The sequence below is a fragment of the Pantherophis guttatus genome, chromosome 2 (genome assembly GCF_059756535.1).
Source record: "Pantherophis guttatus breed Tessera chromosome 2, ASM5975653v1, whole genome shotgun sequence".
NCBI lineage: Eukaryota > Metazoa > Chordata > Lepidosauria > Squamata > Colubridae > Pantherophis > Pantherophis guttatus.
This window is the reverse complement of record NC_142064.1, coordinates 118,572,171-118,594,109: the sequence shown is the minus strand read 5'-3', so window position 1 is coordinate 118,594,109 and position 21,939 is coordinate 118,572,171. Positions and strand designations below refer to the sequence as shown.

The window sequence follows — 21,939 nt, the reverse complement described above, 5'->3', positions numbered from 1 at the left end:
GCTTGTGTGTTTGAATTCTAAAGTCCCAGAGCTTTAGCTTCTTTATTTTCTATTACTTTGTCTATTTTGTGGTTTCACCATTTCTTGCTTGCAGGCAAATAGTATTTCTTGCAGATACTCCAATGCACCCTTGTTACTACGGTACTTTGTCAATGCTGTTGTTTGTAATGAGTTGATGTGATCTTGTATTGATTCTGCATGGCAGTCCACCATGTCTTCATTTGTTATGTGTTGCTGTCTTTTCAATTCTGGCTTTATATGCATTATTATACACAGCAATATGAAATCACAGCTGCCAATTCTTTAGCTAGTATTGTTCTTCATATGCATTAAAAAAATTTCCCAAGAACCTAGGAGATCACATTGTATCAGGATAATATATGTGTGGATCCAAGTACTTGGCAATATGCAGATTTTCTAAGTATCGTCCAAGTTTCTTTGGTATGGCACCTAATGTCCTGATAACCACTGGGACCTCCACAGTTGCTTTTGCCACAATCTTTCAAATTCATTTTTCAGATATTGATACTTCGAGATCTTCAATTCTTGGTCTTCTATTCTACTATCCCCTGGTATTGCCACCTCAATTATCTACCCCTTTCTTTGTTTTAACGACAATTAAATCTGGTGTGCTATGCACCAGGACTTGATCAGTTTGTATTCCGAATTCTCGCAATATTTTAACCGGTACATTTTCAACCACCCTTTTCTATTTGTCCACCAATTTTTCATCACTGGTGCATAATTTTTATGGATATTCCAGTTAATCATTTTGGCAATTGTGTTGGATCATTGTTTATAATCACTTTTTGGATTTTCTTCCATGAGCTGTGTATATGATGTACACTTTCTTCTACTTCTTTACATAGTCTGCACTTTGAACCATTTGGTGATATATATATATTTTTTCCAGTTTTGGCCTTGTTGCATTAGTTCAAATAGCTTGCTCTTTCTTGAATACTCAAAATAAACCTTCAGTTTCTATTTTTTAAATGTTCCAGTTGTAAGCCATTGTTATTACTTAGCTGTAATATAATAACCCAATGCAGTAAACTTTGGGCATGGAATAGAAAGCAGTTTTTCCTTGTGAACAAATCCGTTTCGGCTGCAACATGGCTGGACTCTGTTAGATTTCTGTCCTTCCTTTTTTTTTTCTATTGGTGGCCTGCACACTCATCCTCTTCAGGCTTTTAAGACAGATCCCCAAAAACCAGCACTAAAGAAGTTACCTTCTTGCTGTGATGACTCTAGGAACTTTTCTAAGATACATATTCCAGTTTTGGGCAGAGCACTTATCTTCTCCCATCTCTCCAGCCCCAAGTTCAAAGACAGAATTTTGCCTTTTTGTGTCTCTAGGTAAATATTGGAGCTGGCAGCCATCCCAACAAAGTGAAAGTATATGGTCCTGGTGTGGCGAAGACGGGCTTAAAGGCTCATGAACCGACCTACTTTACAGTGGATTGCACAGAAGCTGGGCAGGGTGAGTTGAGCCCTTTCTATCCTTGATGCCTCGGAATGTTTGGCATTGCTGGAATGGAGGAAGAGGAGGAGTGGGCCACCCCCGTCCCCAGCCCACCCCACCTTCCAGTCCAGTGTAAGCCACACAGAGAGTTAGCTCTGAGAAGCTAGTCTTCTGAAGTACAGCAACCTTGGTCTGATTAAGTGTTGGGGGAGGGGGGGGACATTTCAGGCTCATTCTTAATTGGGGAACCAAGAATAAATGCTTGTGTTGTAAATTGCTCTAAGGAGCACTTAATGCTGAAGGGCAGCACGTAAAAAATGACTTTTGTTTCCTGCTTCCCCTCCCTTTCTCCTTCTGGCAGCCAAGGGGAACAAAAGACAAGGCTGTACAATCTTTCTAGCCTTTTCATTTAGACTGGCTTCTCCACTTCTGATGCCCAGTTCTGAAGCCTTTTGTATCCTAACTGCTGCTGTGTGTGTTGAGAAGGTTGCGTCTTTGGAATCCCTTTAATTGGCTTTTCCCTCCCCTGCTCCCTCCCATGGTTAGGCGTCTCACAAAGTCGGTGGTGAAAGTAAGAGGGGGAGAGAGAAAATTGTGCTGCTTCAGATGTTGCCAAGATGTAGCTCCCATCAGCTCCAGCCACCATGGCCAACCGCTGATATAGCATCTGGAAGACAGTTTCCAAAACTTCCAAATGGACAAGCACCCCATGGCTGGAAAATGCTTGTGCTTTCTCGCTGCTAATTTTTAAGTGCAGTGGAGTGCAGAGATAGAGTAGTGCCTAACTTGTATTCTGTGGCAGACGGTGACTAAACTTCCTCCCCCAATTGCTTGGCATAATGCCTTAATTGTGCTGCTCTGTTCATACTGTACCGTGTGTCCTTGAACAAGTTACAGAAAGGAATTAGCAATCAAGAGAAGCCATTCTGGCCTTGCTTTCCCATGCCCTAGAACTTTGATATTCTTCATTCTTGATTCCTTCTGAAATGATGTAGAGGTAGATTATAAAAAGTATCCTGAATTTTATGCACACTTCATACGTGGATCGATGCCCTGCATCTTTGCCTTTATTTTACCATTGTGGTTACTCCAGAAAAAATCAGAATTGCCCATTGGAGAAATAATCCACCTTTAGAGTGAAAGATTGAAGCTGGAGGTTGATAGACTTCAGGGGCTGCACTATATGGGGACATCTTGGCTCACTTTTGGGATTTGGGTCACAATTGCAGGCGCAGGTTGTAATAGCGCACTTAGATGCCTCTCGTTGACTTGTCTCTTCTTAAAGGTGATGTGAGCATTGGCATCAAGTGTGCCCCTGGTGTGGTGGGTCCAGCTGAGGCTGACATCGATTTTGACATCATTCGGAATGATAATGACACCTTCACAGTCAAGTATACCCCCCGGGGTGCTGGAAGCTACACAATCATGGTGCTGTTTGCTGACCAGGTGAGGCCATTTCTCAGCACTGCAAAATTGGGGGATGTGCGAGAGAGTCTGCCTGCCCTGGACTATGTGGACTGACCTGATCCCATTCTTTCCCTCCATTGAATGGAGGTTTACATCTGGGGATTCAAGTCCTGGTGGAGTGGGTCTACAGCTGCTGTCTCAACTTCGGTTCTTTGGGCAATCGTGGTGGACCAGCCGCCGTGAGAGGGGGGCTGGGTCACCCTTCACCGGTTCGAAACAGCATTCTCACTCCTGCCATTGCCGTGAGAGGGCAATGAGGTCCTATGTGTCCCATTGGAATTCTATTGAAGCCTGGCATTCACTCCTCTTGACTATGATAACATCAAATTGTCCCCTGGCTATTGGCCATGGATTATCACCTCCCCTTGATGTCCAGATGTACTCGGTGAATGACCTTCGTGCCCTGCGAGATTCCCCCCTCTCGCAGGTTTGGCCCTCCTCGTTATCAAGGGCCTATCTTGATGACGGGCGTTGGAGCCCCGAGAGATGGCATGCAGCAAAGAAGAGTTTGAGGGGTTTTTTAAGTGGGTTTTTTAGCGGGTTTTTAACAAAAATTTTAAGGGGTTCGGGGGGGATTAGGGTGGGTTCTGGGGGAAATCCACCGGGTTCAAGTCCAGCCTTAGTGAAGGGCTGCGACATTAGGGACGTAGAACCGGAGGTCGGGGAGGGGGTTGGAGTTCGATTTGAAGAGGGCTGTTCCATCAGTATAGTGAGTGGGAGGGGCAGATATGGCGGAAGCTGGGGACCACATCATGTTCAGGGAATGCGCACTCGCTATCTTAGAGCGATTGCACACTCCGGTCCCCAATGCTTTTCTCGTTCCCCAGGTTGTCCAGATTCTCAGGGCCAGAGCCTTCGGCTGATGTTATGCAACGCCAGGTCCGTTGTTAATAAAGCCCCCCTCATTCACGATCTTATTCAGGAGGGGGAGGCGGACCTGGCGGGTATTACGGAGACCTGGTTGGGCCAGGAGGGGGGAGTTCCCCTCGTGGATATATGCCCACCAGGCTTCCGTGCATTTCATCAGCCGAGGGCTCAGGGCAGGGGCGGGGGGGTGGCGGTTATTATAAAGGAAGGTCTGGATCCGAGGGAGACCACTGTTCCACAGATAGCCGGATGTGAGTCCCTCTTTGTGAAGTGGGGTCGTGGAGTACAGATGGGCTTGTTGGTCACGTACCTGGCTCCCTGCCACGTGGCAACGGCCCTGCCCGAGCTGCTTAACGTTATAGCCGAGGTGGCGGTGGACACCCCTAGACTTGCCATCATGGGGGATTTCAACCTGCCATCTATCGGTGAAGCGTCTGAGGTGGCTCGAGAGTTCATGGCTTCCATGACGGCCATGGACCTTACTCAGTTAATTCATGACCCCACTCACACAGGGGGACACACTCTGGACTTAGTTTTTGTCTCTGGTCAGTGGTTGAGTGGCCTTGATATAGGAGATATAGTCATCGAACCCTTGTCATGGTCTGACCACTCGCTCCTTCGACTGGACTTTCTAACCGCTGCACCCTGCCGCAGGGAGGCGGGACCGACCAGGTGGTTCCGCCCCAGGCGCCTGATGGACCCTGATAGGTTCCAGATGGAGCTTGGGCCATTTCCTGAGATTCTGGCTCATGACTCGGCTGAAGACCTGGTGGCCGCCTGGGATAGTGCGGCTGCCAGGGCCTTGGACCGTGTCGTGCCTTTGCGGCCTCTGACCCGGCACCAAACTCACCTAGCTCCTTGGTTCTCCGAGGAGCTTAGGGAGATGAAGCGCCGGAAAAGACGCCTGGAGAGTAGTTGGAGGACCAGCCGCTCCGAATCCGACCGAACACTGGTGAGGTCTCATATTAAGACCTACCTAGTGGTGATAAAAGCGGCGAAATCTAGTCATTTTGCCGCTCTTATCGCGTCATCAGATAATCGCCCGGCCGCCCTGTTTAGGGTGACCCGCTCCCTCCTCCATCTGGAAGTGCGGGAGGACCCCTTGCAGGGCCGAGCTGAGGACTTTGTGCAGTATCTGTATGACAAAATCGCTCAGATTCGGGAAGGGCTGGCCTCTGACTGGGTATGTCCGGACGGGATGACTGAGGCAGGTCTTGAGAGTGTTATCTGGGGGGAGTTTGATCCTGTGGCTCCCGAGGACATGGACAGGGTCCTGGGACGGCTGAACGCAACCACATGTTTATTGGACCCATGCCCCTCCTGGCTGGTACTGGCTTCCCGGGAGGTGACACGAGGCTGGCTCCAGAAGATTGTTAACGCTTCTTTGAGTGAGGGGGTCCTGCCGGCCGCTTTGAAAGAAGCAGTTGTGAGGCCCCTCCTCAAGAAGCCCTCTCTGGATCCGGCTGTTTTGGTTAACTATCGTCCAGTCTCCAACCTTCGCTTCGTTGCGAAGGTTGTTGAGAGTGTGGTGGCGCAACAGCTTCCCCGGTACCTGGATGAAGCTGTCTATCTAGACCCGCTCCAGTCCGGCTTCCGGCCTGGGCACAGCACGGAAACGGCATTGGTCGCGTTGGTGGATGATCTCTGGAGGGCTCGGGATAGGGGTTGCTCCTCTATCCTGGTCCTGTTAGACCTCTCAGCGGCTTTTGATACCATCGACCATGGTATCATGTTGCACCGGTTGGCGGGGTTGGGGGTGGGGGGCACCGTTCTGCGGTGGTTCTCCTCCTACCTCTCTGACCGGTCGCAATCTGTGTTGACAGGGGGGCAGCGGTCGACCCCGAGGCACCTTGCTTGTGGGGTGCCACAAGGGTCGGTCCTCTCGCCCCTTCTGTTCAACATTTATGTAAAGCCGCTGGGTGAGATCATCCGTGGCTTCGGGGTGGAGTTCCATCAGTACGCTGATGACACCCAGCTGTACATCTCCACCCCAGGCCACCCCAACGATGCCCTTGAAGTGATGTCCCAGTGCCTGGAGGCCGTGCGGGCCTGGATGGGGAGAAACAGGCTCCGACTCAACCCCTCCAAGACCGAGTGGCTGTGGCTTCCGGCGTCCCGATATAGCCAGCTGACGCCATCGCTGACTATTGGGGGCAAATCACTTGCCCCCACGGAGAGGGCTCGTAACTTGGGCGTCCTCCTGGACGCACGGCTGTCGTTAGAAGATCATTTGACGGCCGTGGCCAGGGGGGCTTTTTATCAGGTCCGCCTGATACGCCAGTTGCGCCCCTTTCTAGATCGGGACTCCCTACGCACAGTCACTCAGGCACTCGTCACCACCCGCCTGGACTACTGCAACGCTCTCTACATGGGGCTCCCCCTGGGGTGCACCCGGAGGCTCCAGCTGGTCCAGAACGCGGCCGCGCGGGGGATTATGGGGGCGACGAAGCGCTCCCATGTAACACCTCTCCTGCGCGAGCTGCACTGGCTCCCGGTGGTCTTCCGGGTGCGCTTCAAGGTGTTGGTGACCACCTTTAAAGCGCTCCATGGCTTAGGGCCGGGGTACTTACGAGACCGCCTTCTGCCACCAATAGCCTCCCACCGGCCAGTACGCTCGCACAGAGTGGGCCTCCTCAGGGTGCCGTCCGCCAGACAATGTCGGCTGGCGACCCCCAGGGGGAGAGCCTTCTCTGTGATGGCGCCCACCCTCTGGAACAACCTCCCCCCAGAGATACGTACAATAACAGACCTCCGGATTTTTCGTCGGGCCCTGAAAACCCATTTATTTCAACTAGCTGGGCTGGCTTGAGTTGATTTTAAATTGATTTTAAATTGGGGTTGTTTTAATTTACGGCCAAATTTAATTATTTTAAACTGTTTTTAAATTTTGTATGTATTGTTTTTTACCTTGGCTGTTCACCGCCCTGAGTCCTATTTTGGAGAAGGGCGGTATAGAAATTTAAACAAATAAATAAATAAATAAATAAGTCACATGGAGATCGTTCTCGTTTTCACCTGCTTCCTCTTCGTCTCTAGGCCACTCCCACCAGCCCCATCAGAATCAGAGTGGAACCCTCGCACGATGCCAGCAAAGTCAAAGCTGAGGGACCTGGCCTCAACAGGACTGGTGAGTTGGGGATATGCTTTGCAAGAGGCTGTACGTTACAAATAGGAGCCGGGAGCTTAGAAATTGTGTCTGGAACTCCTGATCCAGCAACCTGAAGAAGGAACAGAACTCAATCCCATTGAACGTGGATAAAAACAAAAGGCTTTGTAAATATTGGGATTAAGCAGCGGTGTCCCGGACAGGCTTTTAACTTATTTTGATAAGATGCATAATTCCCTTGTCTGTGCTTGGGTGAGCTTCCTGAGGTTCTCATGCAGCCATTAGTGCAACCTAACTGCAATATTGAAATGGGACAAGGAGGGTGGGTGCCAGTTTTAGAATGAATTTTAATCTTGTGAGCATAAAATCAACTTATCATATAACACGACCGCCCAAAGTTATGCCCGGGAAAAAATAAACTCTGTTCTACCCCATGGAAGTTCTTGGTACAAAAATCAATAAAGCAGAAAGCATGTTTACCAGCCTGGAACGTTTGCCTGTCCTTCTGAAAGTTTCTCCTACTTCCTCAGGTGTGGAGATGGGGAAGCCAACTCACTTCACAGTTAACACCAAGCCAGCTGGCAAGGCCAAGCTGGATGTGCAGTTCACAGGCCCAGCCAAGGGAGACGCCGTAAGAGACTCTGAAATAATTGATCACCACGATAACACCTATACTGTCAGATATACCCCTGTGCAGCAGGTAAGTTATGAGAAGGAGAGGGTGATTTTCTGAGATATGGCTGAAACATGGTGTCTTGTTAAATAGCAAACTACTAGAGACTTTGTACAGATTTACCATTTTAGGAAAGCAAGGCTTTTAATTGAAATCTTGCTAGTCAGCCAGGGTGGGGGGTGGGGATGGGACTTGGCAGCCTTACTCCCTTCTTTCCTTAAATAAGTAACTCTTGGGGAAGTGACTTCTGGGAAACATCTAGATGGAAAGTCAGTAGGAAGGATGCGGGCCCCGTAGAAGGGGAAGAATGAATGGCAGGCTAGGATGCCTATACAAACAGTAATAGTGTACCTCTTGTATTTCAGGGTAACCTTGGAGTAAATGTAACATATGGGGGAGACCACATTCCCAAAAGTCCTTTCAATGTGGGAGTAGCTCCCACCCTGGACCTCAGCAAGATCAAGATCTCTGGGCTTGGAGACAGTATGTATCCCAGTAGCTTCAATTTTTTGCTTGCTTTTGCCTCCTAATCACAGAGAAGGGTGCTGAGTAACACAAAAGCAGCACTCTCTGATTGCTGTGATTTTTTTTTTTTTAATTGGGCACTTCTCAATTTCTGGAAATGTTGTTATTGCATTTGGCTAACATATTTTTTTAGCTGCTGTAGAAGCTGGGCATTTGTTGTTTCTTTCTTTAAAAGGAAAAACACAATGATTTTTCAGTATGTCTAATTCTGTTGCCGATACAGCATGGATGAAAATTGCAGCTCACAACATCTGGAGGGCTTTGGGTTCCACATCTCTGAATTGAGAGTTCAATAAAAAGCCAGTGTACACTGCTGCCTAGCATCTGCTAACAGTTGTCTTTTGGGACTGTACCAAGAAGCCTGCTTGTTCCAGCTTTCTGTCAGGACCAGATGGCCTCTGGGAAGTTTGCACAGGACATGCTTCAAATGACAAAATAGAACCTAATATATTTATGGCTTAAATAAAAGGTGCAGTTCTGTTAGAATTTAGACTCTGGGTGCCCAGTCATCCTTGGGGTTTTGCCATCAGTGAAAGCTTGAGAATCTCAAAGCCAAATTATATTACACAAAATTGTGGCCAACAGGTTTAGCTCAACTATTTCTCATGTACATACACCCCACATCTGTCAGTCTCCATCAGATTTATCCTGAAATATGATGGTGATTTTCATCCTAGCCGTCCAACTCCTTGCTTCCGACCAATCCAGGGTTGCGAACCCTCTCTTAAAATATATTTGATACAGTGTTGAATTGTATGGGTGAATTGAACACAACTGTGATAAGGCAGCACCAAGTTCCCTTATTATCCCTTCACCTTCCACCAGTTACACTGTGTTTGTTCATGCATGTACATCAGGGGTCCCCAACCCCCGGGCCACGGACCACTACTGGGCCTTGAGCCATTCGGAACTGGGCCGTGGAAGTGGTGGGCAAGCATGTGTGCCCACTTGCATGAGCCGCAGGCATTTGCACAAGTGGCATGCGTGCCCAGTGCTTGCACAAATGGAGCTGTGCGTGTGTGTGCCTGCCACTTGCCCAGAATCATCCCCTTTCTTTCTTTCCTCCCTCTCTCCCCCCCCCTCCCCCAGGCAACAAAACCGGAAAGGTTGGGGAACTCTGATGTGCAGCATGACTGTATATCCAAACAATTTGCCTCCTTCTGGGTCTGTTCACTATCAATGTAAATTTGAATTGGGATGACTCCTAGCCCAAGGCAAAACTCTATATCCTTTTACACATTGATTACAGTTTCCAGCCCGCCCCCTCCCTCAGCTATAGTTCCAGTGTTCCATGGGGTGATGGAAAACATACTTAAAGAATAGGCATGTCTTTAGAAACCTCCCTAGTGGTTCTTGAATAAAACTTTTCCCTTCCTGGACATTTGCCAGGGCAAAATGGCTGGAAGCATTCCAAGGCTGCCTTGTTTTTTTTTTTCCAGGAAATATTAGTCATGCCAACAATATCATTCTCTCCCCTTAGCTTAACTCCAGCTGCAAAGTACAGTCACCTTCCCCATGGCTTGGTATAATAGAGGCATATCTAAATGACTACCTAGGAAAAGAAGGGTCACCTCAGATGTCTTGGCAAAGCATTTGTAAAGGATAGGAGATTTGTGGGTGGAATCCTCTCTTCATTCTGAGGGAAATGGGGCAAAAGATGTCCGGTCAATTCCAGATTTGATTTTCATAGATGTGCACTTGGTTCTTGCAGAAGTGGAAGTGGGCAAAGACCAGGAGTTCACTGTTAAATCCAAAGGTGCTGGAGGCCAAGGCAAGGTGGCTGCCAAAATCACAGGCCCATCCAGTAAGCCTGTGCCCTGCAAGGTGGAGCCAGGCTTGAGCTCAGATAACAGTGTGGTGAAGTTCATTCCACGAGAAGAAGGACCCTACGAAGTGGATGTCACCTATGATGGTGTCCCTGTTCCGGGCAGTCCCTTCCCAGTGGAGGCAGTACCTCCCACCAATCCATCCAAGGTAAGAGTCCTGGTTCTCGATGGGTGCCTTGGAAAATGTTGTCCATTCTCTCCTTCTCATTTAAAGCACTCCTGTTCTGCTAAATTAGATTCTACAGTCTTGCCCTAATTCAGCCAAGAGAATTCTATTTAGGGAATACGATCCTGGGTATCGAGGAATCACACCCTATTTATTGCCATGAGCCATTCCTAGGAAAAGGCAAGGGGATTCAGATGAGTAAACGTGGGTCTAGTTCTGTGTGTGAGTAGGTGACATATTGGAGAGGCAGTTGTAATGTGATAAATGATCATTTGAAGGCTCAGCCAGTGCTTGAATCTCACTGTATGTGAACGGAGATGCTGGGTCAATTCACAGAAAAGGTCTCATGGATTTCTACAGACTTAATTTCTAGATAAGAATCTTGTCTTCAGAACTTTCCTTTGATATTTAGCTTCCCAAGTAGTAGTGACTCAAAATGTAGTCTGGAGAGTAGATGGAGACTTAGAAGGTCAATGCACTTTATTTTCCCCTGCTCACTACAATGACCTCCTTCAGATGTGAGAAATGTGTGTCCCTGCAAATGTTGCTTCATTACAGCTCATAGTAGTCGCACCCAGCATGGTGAATGGGGAGAGATGCTGCCCAGAATTTGATACAAGATTATATAAATGTTTTAAATAAATAAATAAATTACTGCAGCTAGTGGGCAACAGCATGCAAAATGTCACAGCTTGGATTTATATATACAAATTATAAGGAATGCATTTATCTCTCTCTTGGTTGTAGTATAGCAGCAAAGGATTGTCTTTGGAAGGGGATACAGTGCAATGTTTTGTGGGGTTTCTTGAAGAAGATTTTGCTTATGAATTAAGTCAACTTATCTTCTCTTCCCTTACCCTACCCTACAGGTGAAGGCTTATGGACCAGGCTTAAAGGGCGGCTTGGCTGGCACTCCTGCTCCTTTTACCATTGATACCAAGGGAGCTGGGAACGGAGGCCTCGGCCTGACTGTGGAAGGCCCCTGCGAGGCCAAAATAGAATGCCTGGACAATGGAGATGGCACTTGTTCAGTCTCCTACTTGCCCACGGAACCAGGGGAGTACAACATCAATATCCTCTTTGCGGACACCCATGTGCCAGGCTCTCCTTTCAAAGCCCAAGTGGTGCCTGGCTTTGATCCATCCAAAGTGAAGTGCTCTGGACCAGGGCTGGAGCATGCCACCGTGGGGCAGGCAGGAGAGTTCAGCGTGGATTGCTCTAGTGCTGGGAGCGCTGAGCTCACCATTGAGATCATCTCTGAAAGTGGCACGCAGGCCGAAGTCCACGTGCGGGACAATGGCGATGGCACTTACACCATCACTTACATCCCACTCTGCCCTGGTATCTACACCATCACCATTAAATACGGGGGGCAGCCTGTACCCAACTTCCCCAGTAAGCTCAATGTGGAACCAGCGGTGGATACATCTGGCGTTAAAGTCTATGGTCCTGGAGTGGAAGGCAAAGGTAAGAATGGCAGGAGATAATCCAGAGCACTTGAGACTCAGATACTGAGTTGTCTGTAGGTTAAGGCCAGAATAGAGAATCTCATGAATGTGTCCCCTGACTTTCTGTGGCTGCAGAATAAAGGTTAACAACAACAGTTGGGACTGGAATTTCCATCGCTAAGGGATGTGATCCTAAAGTGCAACATTACACAACCATGTTACTTAGTGATGGTCATCATTTACTACTTTCTATCGGCTTCCCCACTGACTGCTTATGAGATGCTGGCAGTGAAGGTCACAAATGACCATGGGATGTTGCAATGTCGTAATTGCAAGCCAGTCACTGAGCACCTGGATCACAATTTTGTGACCATGGAGACATTGCCATGGCCAGAATGTAGAGGACCAATTGTAAATACTATTTGTTCAGTATCATTGTAAGTTTGAATTGTTGCTGGGTGTTTAGTTAATTGAGGACTACCTATAAAAGCAAATGCTTGAGCACCACTTAGGTTTTCTGCCTTTGTTTATTGGGGGACTAATTCTGTTTCTTGCATACATAGAGAAGGGTATCGGGGAACTTTAGCTGTTTTCCTAAAACATTCACAGCCATATAGACCAGGAACTAAAATGCATGGTCTATATGTGCTTGTTGCTAGTTACACAGGGTGTGGGCAAGTCCTTTTAAATAAGCCCTGGGCTTTATTATAAGAGAATGAGAATGTACTGAAAAGTTGGCATATGAGGATGAAAGCTGTCTGTGTTGGAACCCTCTACCCCTGGTGTTTCCTGGCTGCAGGATTAGTTTTCATCATTATTATTATGCCTTCAAGTAGGTCTTGACTGCTGGAAACTGCCTAGACTGGTCCCTGCAGTTTTCAAGGAAAGATTTTTAGAAGTGGTTTGTCCTTGCCTGATTCCTTGGGCTGAGAAGAGAGTGACTGGCCCAAGGTCACCCAGTTCGTTCATGCCTAATATGGGACTACAATTCTGAATCTCTCAGTTTCTAACCTGGTCCCTTTAACTACTATACCAAACTGACTCTCAGCTGCAGGATAATGATGATTAATAATGATTTTGTTTAGGAAAGAACCCCAACAGAGGAAGAACTAATAGATAAGATCTTAGAATGCGCTGAGATGGACAGATTAACAAAAGAAATTAAGGAAAAAGAAGAGACAGAATATTATAGAATATGGAATAAATGGTATAATTGGCTTAAGACTAACAATAAAGAACAATAACTATTAGGAGAGAAAAATAGAAGTACAAAATAGAGATGTATCTCATATGCAGAGTGGAATAAAAAATGTATATAATATGAAGGTAGAAATGTATAATAGTAAAGAGATAACTAAAATGTACAGTTCTTTATAGGGGAAAAGGGGGGAAGGAAAAGGAGGTAAAGAAGATGGAGTAATAGATTAAGATAAAGGGCAAGAAGAAGAATAACTGGAAGACCACTAAGAAACAATGCTTAAATATGATAAGTTATTTATATGTTGTATTTTGTGTAAATGTCCAATATGTGTTCTAATAAAATTACAAATTTTAAAGGACAAAAAAAATAATGATTTTGTTTAATGGTAAACAGGACAGGCTGAGGATGACATTCTCAGTTTCAGTTTGGATCCACGAGTACTAAGTTAAAATAGCTTACCTGGTGGTACTGATGTCACAGGGGATCCAAAGTGTTCATAAATCAGATGCAAGGGAGGTGGAAGTTTGGACAGGCAGGCTAGAAGAGTCTAAGGCAGGGGTGTCAAACTCGTGTCGTCATAACGTCATCACGTGACATATCGGGACTTTTTTCCCTTTGCTAAACTGGCTGTGGGTGTGGCCAGTGCGTGACGCATCCGGCCCACGGACCGTGAGTTTGACAGTCCTGATCCAAAGTCTTCTTTACTGATGCTGTTGGTGCTCTCTCCAGGTGTATTCCGTGAAGCCACAACAGAATTCAATGTGGATGCCCGAGCCTTGACTAAATCCGGGGGCCCTCACATCAAAACCAGAGTATCCAATCCTTCAGGAAACCTTACAGAGAGCTATGTGCGTGACAATGGCGATGGTACCTACAAGGTGGAGTACACACCTTATGAAGATGGTGAGTTAGGGGAAAGAGATATATAAGGGTATTGGAGAGGTCTTGGTTGACATGGGTTGGGACAGAAGGAACTAGTTCTTCTGAGATTTTTGGTCCACTCGACCTGCAAGCCTGCTGCTTTTTTTTTTTAAGATGAGAGGATGCCTTAGTATATAGGAATAATTTTGGGAGACAGGAGGAAGAATCACAGCCCAGACAGTCTGATAAATGGAATCTGAGTCTGAAGGAGCAGTGGAGGTAGACAGAACATCTCAGAAGGGATTTCCTTCTTAGTTTTCAAGAACAAAGGAGGGGAAAGGTACTTTCAGGCTTGCAAGATTCTGTTATTGAAATCCTCGAATAAAGGGTAGTGTTAGAACTCACAGTTTCTTGCCTGGACTACCTCAAAGAGCCAACATAGGATGTGTTTGTGTTAGATGAAGAAGTGTGTCCAGTTGTTTAATCTCCCAAAGTGCTTAGGAGGAGCATAACCTTTCTTGTCTCCCTTTAGGTGTCCACTCAGTTGATGTGACCTATGATGGCAGCCCTGTCCCAAGTAGCCCTTTCCGTGTACCGGTAACTGAAGGATGTAACCCTGCAAGGGTGAGAGTGCATGGGCCCGGCATCCAAAGTGGGACTACTAACAAGCCCAATAAGTTCACAGTGGAGACGAGGTAAACATTAGAAAGCGAGAATGCAGCAGCATTTGAAAAGGAGGAATGAACAAGAGTAGCTCTTAGTATTGGCTGGCTACTTTTACCCATCTTTCAAAAAGGGATATATCAAAGTTGATCAAGAATATGTGTGTGTGTGTGTGTGTGTGTGTGTGTGTGTGTGTGTGTGTGTGTATATATATATATATATATATATATATATATATATATATATATATATATGTTTATGTAAGTTTTCACGGGTATGTATGTGTGTATAGTTAATATTTCGGGTTTCTTCCCGTGTAATTGTGGATATATCCCTTTTAGGGATATATCCACAATTACACGGGAAGAAACCCGAAATATTAACTATACACACACATATATATATATATATATATATATATGGTTGCATCTAGCCTTTCAGTAGAATGTTGCTGAGGGAGGGGGGAGGGGAGGGAAGGCAGGCATTGAGAGAGTCAAATTAGTCAAGTACAGATAGCGCGATCACTTCCCTCCTGTATTTTGCGATTTGCAAAATTTCCCCCTTGTAATCACACTAAAAAAATTACAGTTTGTCATCAGTTTTGGGATTTGCTCTGGGAGCCCATACCAAAGGCTTTGGGGCACTCTATATGGTGCTGGAACTCGGATTGTACACTCTTCAAGCAAATCCCCTACTTTGATGCTTCCCCCTGAGATTATTGCAAAGCGTTTTAGGCTAAGATGCAAGTTTGTGGTGGGTTTTGGAAGGCTCTGAAGTGCATACCATTGCCGAGAAGACAAATAATAAAGCCATTAGAGGTAGCCCTAAGTAGGCTTTAGGGCTTTAAACAGAAGCGCAGGGCTATATAGATGAAATCCAAGTAAGATATAGCTACATCCTTCAGGTGTCCATGATTTCTGACTTTGTAAACTTTACAAATACATTGGCTCCAAATTGGAACGTAGAAATCGGGGGCTGCCCATCCCTCCAGACTGATGTAGTCACTGAACTGCTTTAACTTTTAGATTCCTTTTCTCTTTCTTTCTCTCTCTCTTTCTCTCATAGCAGCTGCAATTCCCTATAATGGAAGGCTTGGTTCAAAGTTCAGGGCCCTCTTTGGAATGCATGACCCCATTGTTCCTTCTTTCTGCTACAGGGGTGCTGGTACTGGTGGCCTGGGCCTAGCAGTTGAAGGTCCCTCTGAAGCAAAAATGTCCTGCACTGACAACAAAGATGGCAGCTGTTCTGTGGAGTACATCCCCTATGAGCCTGGCACCTACAACCTTAATGTCACATACGGTGGCCACCAAGTGCCAGGTATGACTTGATCTGGATGTAGTGATAATAGGCTAGTAATAGCAGTGCTGATTAGAAGTTAGAATTTGGTAACTGAACTGGCTTGGTGGTGGCAATCCCTCAAGACTTCAACAGGTCACCTATCTGGGCCACAAGTGCAACATAGCTTAAATGCATTTGACAACTCGTCATAGTCACTAGCTTGGCTGTTTTTTAGGCTATGATCAGCCTAGGTTGGGGAAACAATTCCAAGATAAAAGATTGGGTTGCCTTTTTATAGGATGATATGATAACAGTATTTGAGTAGTGGTCTTCCCCTCTTGAAGCCTTATGCACCTACAGAGTAGTAGTCTCTCTATGGAGAAGGAGACTCAATCTCTTTGAATGTGGTTGGATGACTCTGGTATAAAGAAAGAGGAAGTCACTTTCCTTGCAATATGGGCAGAAAGGTAGTGATGAGTTTGATGATGGAAGAGGCAGCCAGGCCTCCTCGTTCTCCATTCTAGGCATGTAGTTTCCACTGGAGGAAGAAGCCTTGTAGGCCCTATCCAACCTTTGGCCCAAAGATTATTGCCTCATTATTTACTGCATTTATATCCACCTGCTTCTCTGGGAGCTGAAGGGACAACTTGTGTGGAATCTAATTTTATTAATTAGATAAATTTTATTTGTACAATAACAATCCCATGAGGTGCATTAGGTTGAAAAATAGTGGTTGGCACAGTGTTTGTGGCTGAACAAGGAACTTGGCTCAGGACTCTCCCAATTCAGAACCTCAATCTCTGCACTGCACCACAGGTTTCCCATCATTTCTATAGGTATAAGCCACTACTGTGGAATGGTTAGTCTTGACTAAAAGGTTAACGGCATGATGTCTTCAGCTTGGTTGCTTCTGAAAAGAGGAGCCCATAAGTTGTGTTTAGGTTTTGGAGCAATTCAGCTGCTCTTATCTAAGCAATAATTACCAAACCAGGAAGGGTGGAGTAGGAAATTCTGGCATAGGATCAGGTGGGTATAGTGCGGTATCCTGGGCTGAATACAAGGCGTCTGTCCAAGCTATTGTAACATCTTGGTGCTGGTCACTAGTAGCAGGTATGGCTAGGTAACCATACTAGGTATGGTTCCCTATGGCTGGAACCTGTTCAGAGTCCTCAAATTGGTTGGTCACTCGCTAAATCTCACATTTCCCAAGCTTCCTTAAAGGCCAGAGAGGTGAGCAGAAAGAATAGCAGAGAGGTTGTGAAAATAAGGATTACAAATGTGTCTCTTTCACAGTAAGCAATGGATGGCGTGAAATCAAATAACCTTTTTTAAGAACTACAGGAAGCTTCCTCCAAGTTGCAGTTCCTTGACTCAAGTTATGTTTCTTTCTTCTCTGTAGGAAGCCCATTCAAAGTCCCTGTGCATGATGTGGTGGATTCATCCAAGGTAAAATGTTCAGGCCCTGGCCTGACTCCTGGTGTCGTCAGAGCCAATGTTCCCCAGTCCTTTACAGTGGACACCAGCAAGGCAGGTGTGGCACCCCTCGATGTGAAAGTTCAAGGTCCAAAGGGTAAGTAAATCTGCACTTGACTGGACAAATGGTGTCTCCTTTGAGCTTGGTTCATCCCTCATCTCTTGCCCTTGTCCTACAGGAGTAGTTGAACCTGTAGATGTAGTGGATAATGCTGATGGTACTCAGACTGCAAGTTACGTGCCAAGTCGTGAAGGACCGTATAGCATTGCTGTGCGTTATGGAGACGATGAGGTGCCTCACAGGTAGGAACAGATTGGCGGAGGCCAAAGAACAGAAGCCTCTGTGGCAGAAATGCAGAAACATAGCGTTCATTGACAGATTTCTGATTCTTACGATTAACAGACCTCTCTTCTCCCAAAGAACCATATTTGAAAAGTGGAAGCTCAGAGGGCCTGAGAAGAGCTTCTGTAGCATTTGGGATACCTTCCATGGTGGTTTCCTGCATTACATTTACTCTAGAGTGACATAGTGAACAGTCTGTGAAACAGTCATTTTTGAGGCCTTCAACCATGAAGAAAGGGCAGACCTGGTGGTAACAAAATGTCAACTGGGTTTTATTCCATGGTAATAGAACTTGCAGAAAATAGAAATTGCCTAGTTAGCAACTCTTAAGAGCCACTGGGATGCTTACTTGGGCTAACGCTCAATATTCCTCATTACCTTCGTTTGCAACATGAGAAAAAAGTCAAAAAAGCTTGCACCATCCATTTTTTTAAGGGCAGAAGATACTCGGGGGAATATGTCCCCTGTTTATAGTCTGTAGAAATTCTCAGTCATCCAGGTCATGGTTGTCCCAAAGGTGCTTTTTCAGGAGGCAACTGGACTTCCTTGTTTTTTCTTTTGAAGACATTTTGCTTCTCATCCAAGAAGCTACTTTAGCTCTGACAGCATAGTGGGGAATGGAAGGATTTATACCCCTTGCAGAGAGCTGGTCATTTGCATCCTTTTATTAGAGAGTCCTTGAAGCACTTGGAGGTTTATCTGTGTCCTCAGGGTCACCTGAGTAGTGCTCCTGGTTCCTGTAGTCTGCAATTTTTTTTCTCTGGGAAACCATTCCTACTCCCACACCATTCAGAGGTTGTTCATCCCTAATTGTATAGCTAAAAAGTCTGCAGAGATTCTCAGTCATCCAGGTCATGGATGCATGGATGCACCTTTGGAATTCCCCTGTTTATCTACAGTTGCTTCTGCTGAAGCTGCACCAAAAGCTCTCTCATTGAGTCTGCCCTTGCCTCTAACTTGAAAAGGGCAGCCCTTAATCCCAGTTCCAGCTTTTTTCAATCTGATGCATTTTCAATATATTCAGAGTGAACTTCTCAAAACTCAATTTAACATGGCGGAAGTGAATTCTGAGGGTACCATTCTGATTTCTTGGATGGGTGTCAGTTTGGGAAGACTATACTGTGTTGTAAAATAGGACAATTACAATAATTTCTGATGCTGAGGAGCATTTGTGCACCTTAGAAGTGCAGATGTCCTTAGACCTTTTGATAAACTCATATATCTACTTAGCCCTCACATTTCTTCTTTCTTGTATTTCTCCAGCCCATTCAAAGTTAAGGTTCTACCTACTCATGATGCTAGCAAGGTAAAGGCCAGTGGTCCCGGACTAAACACTACAGGTGTTCCAGCCAGTTTGCCAGTAGAGTTTACAATTGACGCTAAGGATGCTGGAGAAGGCTTGTTGGCTGTACAGATCACGGTAAGTAGAAATAGGCCACAGAGATGGGATTGCAAGGAGATCAAATGAGTTCTTGATGGGAGTTATTGTAGTTGCTAGATGTGTGCACAACTGTATCCTTCAGAATGAATACCAGTAGTCAGACAGCTGCATTCTGCACTGTGAGGTTTCCAGACAGTCTTCAAAAACAGAGTAGTCCATCTAAAGGGTAGCCCAGTTGCATGGTGGCAAAGACATAAATCACCTGCTGCAGCCTCCTGCAATGATGTTCTGATTCATATTGCCAATGGTGCAAATGCTGCTTCATACTTGGGACACGTCATGAGTGGTGGGGTATTCTGTTTTTTTGAGAATCTAAGTTCTTAATGTTTCCTTACTCAGCTTCTAGCTGTTGATCAGATGACATTTATGAGATTGAGAACCTATATCGATTTTTATTCAAACTCCTGAACTAAGGGCCATAAACTATAAAGTGATGAATCTGAGCTCTGCAAAGTCTTCATTGGTCTCTATTGTATGATTCAGTTAGTTATGACCACAGCTCCTCCACAGTCATCCTCTACCTATCTATCTATCTATCTATCTATCTATCTATCTATCTATCTATCTATCTATCTATCTATCTTTATCCCAAATAAGTGAATGAGTTGACTCCCAGACATTTAGTCTATGAAAATAACGTAATAAATAATAGTATATAGTACTATGAGTATAATTATAATAATACCATGGGCTCTGACAAAATCATTATCAATCCATTGCAAAAGGCAGCTTTACTTGGAAAAGCTTACATCCTGCAATAATACCTTTAATACCATCAAGCAACAACTCCTTATCCCAAATCCTTGGTAAGAACTTGATAAATGTCAATTCCAGTCTAGATATCTTGGTTACAGTAACTATATGACCACCAACAACGATGATGATTTATTTATTTATTTTACTTTATTCGGCTTATATGCCTCCCTATCTCACAATGGACTCAGGGCGGCTCACAACAATAAAACACAAGCCACAATATAAAATAAAAACCAAAATCTAAAAAAAATTAAAATTAACCCTTAAAACCAATTAAAATCCCATCATCAGTCCAGGTCAAGGGATTTGAAAAGCCAAGTTTTTAATTCCCGGCGGAAGGTGCGAAGGTCAGGAGCTAATCGGAGCTCCAAGGGGAGTTGATTCCAGAGGGTGGGCGCATGATGATGATGATCCCAGTGGTTATTGACACAATGGGTACCATACCAAAAGATCTTGGATAGCACTACAAATCTGCACATTGACAAAATGTCCGTCAGTTACAAAAGACTCCACTTCTTGGATCTGCACATATATTATGCCAATAGATTACAATATCCTAGGTTCTTGGCAGGAATTTAATGCATATGAAGGCCAGCATCTGCTAAAGAATGGGCAGCTGAGATTTCACACTGTTCTGTAGTAACATTGACCCCTTCGGTAGTCTCACTGACCCTTATGGGTCGATACCAACCACTTTGGGGAACCCTGACCTATAGTTTGTGTGCCTTCCATTGGCTCTACATCAACCCACTTACTTGCCTTGCTCTTTGCTCAGGATCCTGAAGGCAAACCCAAAAAGGCCACCATCCGGGACAACCAAGATGGCACCTACACAGTGTCTTACGTCCCCGACATGACTGGCCGCTACACCATTCTCATCAAGTATGGCGGGGATGAGATTCCCTACTCGCCCTACCGTATCCGTGCTTTACCAACCGGTGATGCCAGCAAGTGTACGGTGACAGGTGAGAGCTCTTCCGGGCAAGGGGTCTCAGGGTGGGGGAAGATGCTGGAGGGTGGGCAAGCCACGCTGAACCAACGCCACGCCCCACACAGACTGCTTTTTGCCGGGCACCTCCGGCCCCACTGCGCATCACTGTGGGGAAAGGGATTTATGTTTCCTGTGTGTTTTTTTTTAATTGTGCACTGTTTTGTGTGATTTTTGTCTCACTCTGATTACCCTTGCTCTTTGCCCTTTCACCTCAGTGTCGATTGGAGGTCATGGGCTAGGTAAGCAGCTTGCTAATGGCTTCCCCCCTCCCCTCCGTCTGCTTGCTCCCCCTGCAGTTTTCCCCTTGCATGGTTCCCCTCCCCTGCATTAGACTCCACCTGTGCTTGTGATTGGGCGGCAGGACACCGTTTGAACTGGAAGAGGCTGCTTTAAAGCACATGTGTACTAGAACTAGGCCCGTCCAATCAGTCTTTTGATGTCGGTGTGCCATTTGCCAGAAATAATACAGAGCTGCCATTTATTGTTCCACTTGCCATGTAAAGGAACATCTTAAGTAAAACATTAGGATGGAATGATTTGGAAATTTAAAAAGTAGGCTCTTCAATTGCAGTCCTGCTGATCAATCAGTCAACGGTTAAGATTGTCATTTTAAAAACCAATTATCAGAATATTTTTTTATAGATATAGCTCTGGCAGATTAATGGGAAAATAAATGGTTTTACTCTTACTATAAAAATGCCAGTCTGTAAGAAGGACCCCTAATCAGCTCTCAAGCCTTGAGAAGAGCAGATAACCTTCATGTCCTGAGGCAGGATTCGTTTCTCTCTTCACACATGATGGACTCAGCCAGGGATCGTGGTCCACAGGAACATCTGGGCTATTAGTCCTACCTCTCATTACATCATATTCTTCACGTAGCCCAGATTGTGTCGTGAATATTGAGCCGAGATGACTGATGTTTTCCTCCAATAGTTCAACTAAGGGTTACTTATAACTTTGGCAAGCAGCTCTGCTTTATTGGCAAACCGTACGTACCTTTCCTTGAGGGTGGAAAAACACCTTGGGCTGCATCCAACTCTGTGAACTGCTGAGAAACAAGCAGGTGGATCTAAATGTCAGGGTAAGGTTGCAGCATGGTGGTCCTGAAACTCCCCCCTCCCATTCCCCAAGTAGCCCCTTCCTCTCCCTTCCCTGCGCTCTTGAAGTCACCCTCTTGCTTGCACCATGAAGGGTGTGTCTTTATAATCAGAAATAAATGGATTGGCACCATGCATGTTCCCTAACCTTTCGGGGAAAGGTTTCCTCTCTATAGACAGGGGTGTTGCAAGCTTTGGGGTGGCTGGAGGGGACCACGTTGTCCTGGAAGATGCCTATTGTCAAGGTGCAGAAGTCTTGAAGCAGAGAACAGACTGTATTTATAGGAGTGGCTAG

General features: G+C 45.7%; 1 protein-coding gene across 6 annotated transcripts in view; it reads left to right on the top strand.

The window, feature by feature from the left end:
- FLNA (filamin A) overlaps positions 1-21,939 on the top strand; it is an 89,352-nt gene that overhangs the window by 37,729 nt on the left and 29,684 nt on the right. For 4 of the 6 annotated variants that reach the window (XM_034434204.3, XM_034434202.3, XM_087886584.1 and 1 more), the window contains exons 16-30: positions 1,357-1,480; positions 2,748-2,908; positions 6,833-6,923; positions 7,433-7,602; positions 7,941-8,058; positions 9,812-10,074; positions 10,962-11,559; positions 13,471-13,644; positions 14,135-14,297; positions 15,422-15,582; positions 16,943-17,113; positions 17,196-17,319; positions 18,623-18,779; positions 20,332-20,521; positions 20,763-20,786. In XM_034434204.3, the coding sequence (XP_034290095.2) occupies positions 1,357-1,480; positions 2,748-2,908; positions 6,833-6,923; positions 7,433-7,602; positions 7,941-8,058; positions 9,812-10,074; positions 10,962-11,559; positions 13,471-13,644; positions 14,135-14,297; positions 15,422-15,582; positions 16,943-17,113; positions 17,196-17,319; positions 18,623-18,779; positions 20,332-20,521; positions 20,763-20,786 (2,689 nt within the window). The remainder of the gene's footprint in view (positions 1-1,356; positions 1,481-2,747; positions 2,909-6,832; positions 6,924-7,432; positions 7,603-7,940; positions 8,059-9,811; positions 10,075-10,961; positions 11,560-13,470; positions 13,645-14,134; positions 14,298-15,421; positions 15,583-16,942; positions 17,114-17,195; positions 17,320-18,622; positions 18,780-20,331; positions 20,522-20,762; positions 20,787-21,939) is intronic. The other 2 variants (XM_034434205.3, XM_034434203.3) reach the window with 1 other exon arrangement.